At 25.0% G+C, this 10,890-nt stretch overlaps 2 protein-coding genes across 2 annotated transcripts; both read left to right on the top strand.

Annotated features, from left to right (window-relative positions):
• The first annotated feature begins 715 nt into the window (after positions 1-715).
• On the top strand, positions 716-2,940 carry LOC146725264 (beta-keto L-gulonate decarboxylase-like). The gene is made up of 6 exons (XM_085483775.1): positions 716-790; positions 1,350-1,734; positions 1,806-1,901; positions 1,968-2,192; positions 2,321-2,481; positions 2,806-2,940. Exons 2-6 carry the CDS (start codon positions 1,416-1,418, stop codon positions 2,938-2,940), a joined length of 936 nt encoding a protein of 311 aa, XP_085339901.1. The 5' UTR covers positions 716-790; positions 1,350-1,415.
• Positions 2,941-5,623: 2,683 nt separating this feature from the next.
• Positions 5,624-7,917, top strand: LOC114938448 (beta-keto L-gulonate decarboxylase-like). Its single transcript, XM_029312432.2, has 6 exons — positions 5,624-5,687; positions 6,240-6,651; positions 6,723-6,818; positions 6,885-7,109; positions 7,238-7,404; positions 7,775-7,917. The coding sequence occupies exons 2-6, from the start codon at positions 6,306-6,308 to the stop codon at positions 7,910-7,912; spliced, it is 972 nt and encodes a 323-aa protein (XP_029168265.1). The 5' UTR covers positions 5,624-5,687; positions 6,240-6,305; the 3' UTR covers positions 7,913-7,917.
• Positions 7,918-10,890: the final 2,973 nt, after the last annotated feature.

Genomic DNA, 10,890 nt, shown 5'->3' with positions numbered 1-10,890 from the left:
TTCCAATAATTGCTGAAACTAATCAGTTGTCGTTTTTTAACACTGTCGTGTGCAGTTATTGAGAAATGAAAAATTGTGTTGGAAAGAGAAAAATCTGCAGCTTTTAATAGATATAAATAAAATAATTGTATACCAGTTTATTTACTGATAAAGAGTAAAAAAAAGGAAGCTAATAATCACATACGTAAACTAATGATAAATATTGTCGAAATGCGCACCATTTGAATTTGTACAAAATTCTATTCTTTTACAAAAATTCTTAAAAACATTTTTAACATGTCATTTTTAATATTGATGATTCTATTAATAGCCGCTATTAAACCTGGCACTGTTGAAAATATTTATATTTAGTTTATGTAATTATTACCATTTTTTTCATCATTTTTTTACCAATAAAATAAACTATATGAACATTTTATGTATATCCGTTAAAAATTGTAGATTTTTCTCTTTCCAAGACAAATTTTGTTTTTTTAATAACTGCATGCATTAAAAAATAACAATTGATTAGTTTCAGTAATTTCCTATGAGACACCCTGTATAAGTATTTGTATTAAAATTTGTTGGTAAATTGAAAATATATTTAGAATAACTCTAATCGATATTGACTTGTACATTTGACCGTTTTCATAATTTGTTGTTATTAATTTGTGTGCTTTTGGTTACATTTAAGAAAATAATATATACTGAAACGTTCCGTGCGATTAGTCATACATTTGCAAACAGCGAAAGAAGACACGTTTGACGATAATACTAATTAAAGTATTTCAACAATAAAACTTTTTATAACGTAAGTACGAAATATATATATATATATATATATATATATATATATATATATATAATTTATGTGTTCATTTACAATTATATGCAGAGATATTTTTTGCGTTTATATAATTTATAATATAATTATAAGCTGTTTGATAAATTTTAAATCATTTAAAGATTTTTCCTGAACATGTAAATTATACATATACAAAATAACGGAAAAAGAATAACCTCAGAACTTAGGAATATATATATTTTATTTTTTCTAATTCAAATATTTCTTTAAAAATAATTATAAATGTTTTTTTTTAAACTTAGAGAATCTTCAAAATTTCAAATCAATTTAATTTAATAAACAAATTTTTTTTTAATATTAGATATATTTGCTCAAATTAATTACAAACTACTTTTTAAAATGCATGTCATAAAACACAATTAAACATAATTTTACATCATATCCTTAAAATGTATGTACATCATTAATAATACTATATTCTCTTTAAAAATAATTGTGATATACTCTGCTACATGTTATGTTCTCTATATAAATAACTGATACATAAATTGTTGTTTTTTTATAGCAATCTAATCAATCATAACATTCTTACATAACAAGACATTATCGCGTTAAACTCAAATTGAGCATTATGGGTAATCCAAAATACATTAGAAATAAAAGTAAATTCGAAAATAATCCTAGAGATGAACCCACAAATGATCCCAAAGAAAAGCTGGAAGAAAAGCCTGTAAAAGAATCTAAACTTGTCATACCAAAAGGGCCTGAAGAGGAACAAGAAAATAACTCTGCAGCAGAGCTCGGAAATGACCTCAATGCAGCGTTATTACGAATGAGCATCAGAAATGAGCCCGACAATGACCCCGAAAATGAGCCTGCAGATGACCCCGAAGATAAGATCGAATGCATATCATCATTCAATTCAATTAGTCTTGAAAATATCAAGGATAGTACGTATAAAACATTTATTACTTAATTTAGTTATTTAATACTTTACATCTGTTATTGCATATTGCCACAGTTGTGTACGAATTACACGAATACTTTGACGAATTTCAAATTGAAATTGTTGCCTGTCCTGATTTAACCAGAGAACCGTACAATTTAGGAATAATTGGTGAGAAATATAACAAGCATTCTCGATCTTTCGCATTTGAAATACAATAGTCTTACATTTTAACAGGAATGTCCGGGAGTACAGGTAGTTTGGAAGTATATACTCCTAATGATTTGGAAAGACAAATAAGTAGGGATGAAATAATACACATTAAAACGGGATGGAACCATTTTCTCAGTAAGCAAAAACCGGGAATGGTGCTCAAAATACGCGCTAAAGGACGCAAAACCAATTACAACATCATAACATTAATACAGAATATTTTGCATAAGCGCTTATATTTTAAAATAGGTAAAAAATTGTTTATACAAAACTATATAATTCGATTATCAAAATAAATAGAAACTAAAAACTAAAATATTAGTTCAGAGAAATAACGTATATATAAATAAATAAATCTTTCATACTTAATACTTTAGGGTTAGGTGGCCTGCTCCTAATACAAGGGGGACGTATAAAACTGGGCGAATTTCCAAATAATAGCGAGCCACGGTTCGAGGAAATAAACTGTAATTCAAACGTATGTCAGGGCGTAATAATCAATGATCCAGTCATAATTGAAGGACAACATGATGAACTTGTAAGTTATTTGTGATGATTTTATATAAATCGTATAATTAAATTATAAATTGTTTTTGTTTACATTGTTATATTCTTTATATTTTTATATATTTTTTATTTCTTCTTTTGATTATAATTTACGAGTTTATACGCGTTTTGTTATATATTTATATTATGTTATGGAAATTAACTTATAATTATATTTCAAAATTTTATATGATCATAGTAACATGAGAAAGATAACATTGATATTTGAATTTCAAAGCAACATAATATTAAATAACATTAATTCATTAACATTAATTCATAATAACATTAGCTTCATGAACTTTATATTTTGCAGTTTTATACAAACGATCGTTATATGTTTCGCTCAGTCCTTAACATATTCGACCTATTTCTCAACGATATTACGCCAAAAGAGACAGAATATGTTGGTTACTTTGATATAGCGGAATATATGTTTTATTATTATTAGTATATTTACTAAAACGTATCATTTTTCATACATTATTTTATAAACCTAATTTATAATTATTAATCTTTTAATTTATAATCTTAATTATGATATAAATTTGTCCACACTTTAAATAAAATCATGTCATCTGTACTAGCTGTGCTTCGTGATAAAAGTGAAATATTTTTATGAGATATTTAAGCCGAAAATGTTATAACATATTTTCGGCTCAATGTAATATCATTGAGATATTTCATATATATCTTTAGTTTTGCACAAGAATTATCTCATTAATTTTGAAACGTTAATCGTATTAATTCTTATTAACTATATATTTTTTTATTTATTTATTATCTATCAATTATTTCATTATTTAAATATTATATTTTAATACTGATTGATTTGAGTAGTACACATAATCTATGTTTTTATTTTGATTGATGGTGGAGAAAAATATCAGAGAAGAATATGTTAAGAAGTTTGATGATATTATTATAAATTTTTTCTCTAAATATTCTGTAGATGTACAAATTATCCGACTCTTTTTATTGACAATTACCAAAAAATATATACTGTATATTATTATAAATATATAAAAATGTGTATTTATAGGAATATATATATATATATATATATATATATATATACATATAAATTAAATAGAGAACATACTGCTACAAACCAAATATGTAAAATACACACAAATATATATTTATTTATATGCTACTTAAAATATTTGTATAATATACATTTATATATTAATTTCTGTTTAATATTTATATATTGTGTACAGGTGTTACATAACATATAATTATCATTTCTATATATAAATATATGTATATAATATGATATATAATTATACAAATTTATATATGTATATATACCACAAACTCTTTACATAACGGTCTATAAAAATAGTTTGTATATAAAAAGAAATATATTGTATATTAGTATAAACATTTAAAAATGTATATTTGTAGATATATATATATATATATATATATATATTATATATATATATATACTACTTTATATTTTTGTATAATATACATTTATATATTAATTTCTCTTTAATATTTATATATTGCGTACAGTTGTTACATATTATATAAATATTATTTATATATATGCATATATAATATAATATATAATTATACATTTTATTTAATATATGTATATATTTCACAAATTCTTTTTACAAAACGATCTATAGAAATAGTTTACCAAAGTTTGATGATTTACATAAAGACAATCTTTTTAAAAAAAAAAATAGTTTTAAAAATACTATCTTGAGTATATATTTAGTACATACGTTATAATTTATGTTTCCATTTTTATATTTATTCCATTAAGTTATAACCCAGCCAGAAGTTAAATCGACGTCGAATCAATGTCAAATCAATGCCGAATTGGTCGAATCGATATCGATTTTATGTCTTTACGTCCGATTATTTCTGACTGGAAAAGCAGACCATTAAAATGATTGTATATATATAGTGTTTCAAAAATATGAAATCATATTTTTTGGCATTAATTACAATATACAAATCGTTTGAATGCGCGTCGTGTACTTCATGTTAATGGAATATTAGTTGTCACAAGTATAATAAAAATAAAATAACAAGAATAGAAAAAGACTTTTTCTCCCTACCCGTTCTCGCCCTATCAGTTCTATCTGGCCGATGTAAATTCCATTATTGGCGTTGACCGATTCCGCGGCGCTGAACGCGTGTATATCGGCCGTTCTTCCGCATTTATGCAAGCATCCGGCGGAGAATGGATTTCTCGGGTAAGCTGGGAAAAATCCGAGAGAGGACTTACGTCTCGTTTTCTCTAACTCATTTTCACGGAGGCGCAAAAAAAAAAACGACATATATCTGGTCTTTTCTGGGGCGGGAGAAAGAGGAGATGCACAGGGTGTCCCATAGGATCCATTTTTTCCCGATCCAGAAAAGACCAGAGATACATCGTTTCCTTTTCCAATAATTGCTGAAACTAATCAGTTGTCGTTTTTTAACATGGTCGTGGGTAGTTATTGAGAAATGAAAAATTGTGTTGAAAAGAGAAAAATCTGCAGCTTTTAATAGATATAAATGAAATGGTTGTATACCAGTTTATTTCACTAATAAAAAGTAATGAAAAAAGAGCTAATAATCACATATGTAAACTAATGATAAATATTTTTGAAATGCGCACCATTTGAATTTGTACAAAATTCTATTCTTTTACAAAAATTCTTAAAAACATTTTTTAACATGTCATTTTTAATATTGATGATTCTATTAATAGCCGCTATTAAACCTGGCACTGTTGAAAATATTTATATTTAGTTTATGTAATTATTACCATTTTTTTCATCATTTTTTTACCAATAAAATAAACTATATGAACATTTTATGTATATCCGTTAAAAATTGTAGATTTTTCTCTTTCCAAGACAAATTTTGTTTTTTTAATAACTGCATGCATTAAAAAATAACAATTGATTAGTTTCAGTAATTTCCTATGAGACACCCTGTATAAGTATTTGTATTAAAATTTGTTGGTAAATTGAAAATATATTTAGAATAACTCTAATCGATATTGACTTGTACATTTGACCGTTTTCATAATTTGTTGTTATTTATTTGTGTGCTTTTGGTTACATTTAAGAAAATAATATATACTAAAACGTTCCGTGCGATTAGTCATACATTTGCAAACAGCGAAAGAAAACACGTTTGACGATAATACTAATTAAAGTATTTCAACAAAAGACATTTCATAATGTAAGTACAAATTATATATATATATATATATATATATATATATATATGTGTGTACATTTAAAATTATATGCAAAGATATTTTTTGCGTTTATATAATTTATAATATAATTATAAGCTGTTTGATAAATTTCAAATCATTTAAAAATTTTTCCTGAACATGTAAATTATACATATATAAAATAACGGAAAAAGAATAACCTCAGGACCTAGGAACATATATATATTTTATTTTTTCTAATTCAAATATTTATTTAAAAATAATTATAAATGTTTTTTTTTTAAACTTAGAGAATCTTCAAAATTTCAAATCAATTAAATTTAATAAACAAATTTTTTTTTAATATTAGATATATTTGCTCAAATTAATTACAATCTACTTTTTAAAATGCATGTCATAAAACACAATTAAACATAATTTTACATCATATCCTTAAAATGTATGTACATCATTAATAATACTATATTCTCTTTAAAAATAATTGTGATATACTCTGCTACATGTTACGTTCTGTATATAAATTACTGATACAATAATTGTTGCTTTTTTTATAGCAATCTAATAAATCATAACATTCTTACATAGCACGACATTGTCGTGTTAAACTCGAATTGAGCATTATGGGTAAACCGAATAAGCCAAAACGTGTTAAGCGTGAAAAATACATTAGAAATAAAAACATAATCGAAAATAATCCCAGAGATGAACCCACAAATAATCCCGAAGAAAAGCTGGAAGAAAAGCTTGTAAAAGAATCTAAACTTGTCATACCAAAAGAGTCTGGAGAGGAAAACGAAAATCGCCCTGCAGCAGAGCTCGGAAATGACCTCAATGCAGCGTTATTACGAATGAGCATCAGAAATGAGCCCGACAATGACCCCGAAAATGAGCCTGAAGATGAACCCAGAGTTAAAATCGAATGCATACCATCATTTAATTCAATTACTCTTAAAGATATCAAAGATAGTACGTATAAAACATTTATTACTTAATTTAGTCATTTAATACTTTACATCTGTTATTGCATATTGCCACAGTTCTGTACGAATTACACGAATACTTTGACGAATTTCAAATTGAAATTGTTGCCTGTCCTGATTTATCCAAAGAACCATACAATTTTGGAACGCCTGGTGAGAAATATAACAAGTATTCTTGATCTTTCGCATTTGAAATACAATAGTCTTACATTTTAACAGGAATGTCCGGGAATACAGCTATTTTGGAAGTATATACTCGTAATGATTTGGAAAGACAAATAAATAGGAATGAAATAATACACATTAAAACGGGATGGAACCATTTTCTCAGTAAGCAAAAACCGGGAATGGTGCTCAAAATACGCGCTAAAGGACGCAAAACCAATTACAACATCATAACATTAATACAGAATATTTTGCATAAGCGCTTATACTTTAAAATAGGTAAAAAATTGTTTATACGAAATTATATAATTTCATTACCAAAATAAATACAAAGTAAAAACTAAAATATTAGTTCACAGAAATGACGTATATATAAATAAAAGAATTTTTCATACTTAATACTTTAGGGTTAGGTGGCCTGCTCCTAATACAAGGGGGACACATAAAACTGGGCAAATTTCCAAAGAATGACGAGCCACAGTGCGAGAATATAAACTGTAATATAAATGCAAACGTATGTAAGGGCGTAATAGTCAATGATCCAGTCATAATTGAAGGAAAACATGATGGACTTGTAAGTTATTTGTGCACATCCAAAAATTAATTTTTTAAATATTATATAATTTTAAATTCTCCATTTTCATATAAATTGTATAATTAGATTATAAATTGTTATTGTTTACATTGTTATATTCTTTATATTTTCATTAATTTTCTATTTCTTCCTTTGATTATAATTTACGACTTTATACGCGTTTTGTTATATATTTATACTATGTTATGAAAATTAACATATATTTATATTTCAAAATTTCATATGATCATAGTAAAATAAAAATGATAACGTTGATATTTGATTTTTAAAGCGCCATAATATTAAATAGCATTAATTTATTAACATTAATTCATAATAACATTAATTTCATTAACTTTACATTTTGCAGTTTTATACAAATGATCGTTATATGTTTCGCTCAACCTCTGACTTAGAACTCGACCGATTTCTCAACGACACTACGCCAGAAGAGACAGAATATGTTGGTTACTTTAATATAGCGGAACATATGTTTTATTTTTATTAGCATATTTACTAAAACGAATCATTTTTAATACATTATTTTATAAACTTATTTTATAATTATTAATATTTTGATAAATTTATAATCTTAATTTATAATTATTAATATCTTAATTTATAATCTTAATTATGATATAAATTTGTCCACACTTCAAATAAAATTATGTCATCTGTACTAGCTCTGCTTCGTGATAAATGTGAAATATTTTTATGAGGTATTTAAGCAGAAAATGTTATAACATATTTTCGGCTCAATGTAATATCATTGAGATATTTCATATATATCTTTAGTTTTGCACAAGAATTATCTCATTAATTTTGAAACGTTAATCGTATTAATTCTTATTAACTATATATTTTTTTATTTATTTATTATCTATCAATTATTTCATTATTTAAATATTATATTTTAATACGGATTGATTTGAGTAGTACACATAATCTATGTTTTTATTTTGATTGATGGTGGAAAAAATATCAGAGAAGAATATGTTAAGAAGTTCGATAATATAATTATAAACTTTTTCTCTAAATATTCTGTAGATGTACAAATTATTCGACAATTTTGATTGACAATTAGCAAAAAATATATACTGTATATTAATATAAATATATAAAAATGTGTATTTGTAGATAAATATATATATACATTTAAATTAAATAGAGAACATACTAATATAAACCAAGTATGTAAAATACACACAAATATATTTTTATCTATATACTACTTTATATTTTTGTATAATATACATTTATATATTAATTTCTCTTTAATATTTATATATTGCGTACAGTTGTTACATATCATATAAATATTATTTATATATATGCATATATAATATAATATATAATTATACATTTTATTTAATATATGTATATATTCCACAAATTCTTTTTACAAAACGATCTATAGAAATAGCTTACCAAAGTTTGATGATTTACATAAAGACGATCCTTTCTAAGGAAAAAAATAGTTGTAAAAATACTATCTTGCGTATATATTTAGTACATACGTCTTATTTTATGTTTCCATTTTTATATTTATTCTATTAAGTTATAACCCAGCCAGAAATAATAGTTAAATCGACGTCGAATCAATGTCAAATCAACGCCGAATTGGTCGATTTGATCTCGATTTTATGCTTTCCGACCGATCATTTCTGACTGGGAAAGCAGACCATTAAAATGATTGTATTTATATAGTGTTTCAAAAATATGAAATCATATTTATTAGCATTAATTATAATATACAAATCGTTTAAATGCGCGTCGTGTACTTCATGTTAATAGAATATAAGTTGTCACAATTATAATAAAAATAAAGTAACAAGAATAGAAAAAGACTTTCATTTATAATGATTTATTAACAATTCACACACACATAAAACAAAAATCTTTAATATAACCAAAGACAGCACGGAATTTTATTTCTCTGTATAAAGGCGCTTTTGCTGCTGCATAACAATTTAATTGGTAACACGTTCAATTCATAATGCAATTTATTTTCAGTTTTTCTTACTTTTTTATAATAATAGTCTCAACACGGAGAAATTGTTGCTCATTATTATGTTCCTATAACGAAAGAATATAACATATCCTTGGAAGAAAGGAAACTATTCAGTGGAAATTGAGAAATTACTATTATTATTATTAACAGAACATTGCTTTCGACTTATTTATACAATTTTTATTACACAGAGCTTGCATATGATGTGTGTAACAGTAGAATTAAAAATACGAGACTAGACATTTCCAAATATTCGAACAACTAAATTTCTATCAATAGTGATAAAACTTCTGACAAAAATCTTAATTGTATTTAAGAAAATGTTTTGCTTCATTTTGTTCTTTCCCTTCACTTTTTTCTCATTGTTAATATATATAATTCGTTTGAAAGAATTTCTCCTAACTTATGCAAGTAGTAATGAAAAGATTATTTAGTAGCACGTCTCGAAACAAAATGTATATGAAATCTTATACTTTTAGATATTATATAAGTTTGCATGAAAATCATAAGCAGATATATGCGTAAATTACACAAAATTAAATGATTTTAGATTTTGGAAACGTTACATATTAATATATATAATATATATTAATATATATATTGAAACTTTTGTACTTTCCATGGATCGTATTAAAAAAAAAAAAAAAAACGTAATACAAAATTTATAACATGATATAATTAAAAAATGATACAATTTAAAAATAAATTTAGTTATATTTTAAATATTTTTATAACAAAAATTGCAAACAGAAATACTGAAGTATATATAAAATTTTACTGGTGAAACATGGACCACAATTTTTTCAATAAATCCTTAAAAAATCAAAAATTATAATCTTTAGTTTGCGACCATAAATATATATATATGTACGTATACGCATTTGTATATGTATATAAATATGCACGTATACGCATTTGTATATGTATTGTTACGTCTCTGATCTTTCATCCCCTGAATATCATCCCTTGTGTGTCGTTGTGGAACTTCATCGTTAAGGGGGTTATTTATTGACAACCGCCCTGTGGTTGTTTTGAGGCTCCATGACAGATTTGGTCGAGCTGTCGCATCGAGCAGACACTTTCGAGGCCAATGAGCATTTGCGCATATTATTTATTGTATTGCATCGTTCTTTTGTACTGGATTTTCATATTAAAACTCAGTACCACCTTAAAAGTCTTTATCCTTTTCGGGCGTGTTCCGCGTGTGTGAGAGTGTACGAGTGATTTGAGAAAGAGAACGTCCGGAGGACGTAACAGTATATATAAATATATAGCATGCATAAATGAGATTAAAACGAATCTGAAAATTGACATAAAAATAAAATTAATTATAATAATTTTAAACAATGCATGATACTTAATAATCAACATAAAATTTTTTAAAAACATTCAAACTGAAATCCAGATTTCAAGTTTAAAACAGAAGCAATTTTTATGATAACTTTTTTCCAAATTAGTAATAGTATTATAATTTG

This window comes from Nylanderia fulva, unplaced genomic scaffold (genome assembly GCF_048542155.1).
Source record: "Nylanderia fulva isolate GAGA-0341 unplaced genomic scaffold, ASM4854215v1 Scaffold10, whole genome shotgun sequence".
Classification (NCBI taxonomy): Eukaryota; Metazoa; Arthropoda; class Insecta; order Hymenoptera; family Formicidae; genus Nylanderia; species Nylanderia fulva.
This window is presented reverse-complemented; position numbering and strand designations above follow the sequence as displayed.

Bases quoted from the DNA above. Each gene is read 5' to 3' on its own strand.
- LOC114938448 (XM_029312432.2), top strand. From the start codon at position 6,306: ATGGGTAAACCGAATAAGCCAAAACGTGTTAAGCGTGAAAAATACATT. The intron at 6,819-6,884 runs GTGAGAAATATA...ACATTTTAACAG, and splicing joins ATACAATTTTGGAACGCCTG to GAATGTCCGGGAATACAGCT. The intron at 7,405-7,774 runs GTAAGTTATTTG...TACATTTTGCAG, and splicing joins AAGGAAAACATGATGGACTT to TTTTATACAAATGATCGTTA.
- LOC146725264 (XM_085483775.1), top strand. From the start codon at position 1,416: ATGGGTAATCCAAAATACATTAGAAATAAAAGTAAATTCGAAAATAAT. The intron at 1,902-1,967 runs GTGAGAAATATA...ACATTTTAACAG, and splicing joins GTACAATTTAGGAATAATTG to GAATGTCCGGGAGTACAGGT. The intron at 2,193-2,320 runs GTAAAAAATTGT...TTAATACTTTAG, and splicing joins GCGCTTATATTTTAAAATAG to GGTTAGGTGGCCTGCTCCTA.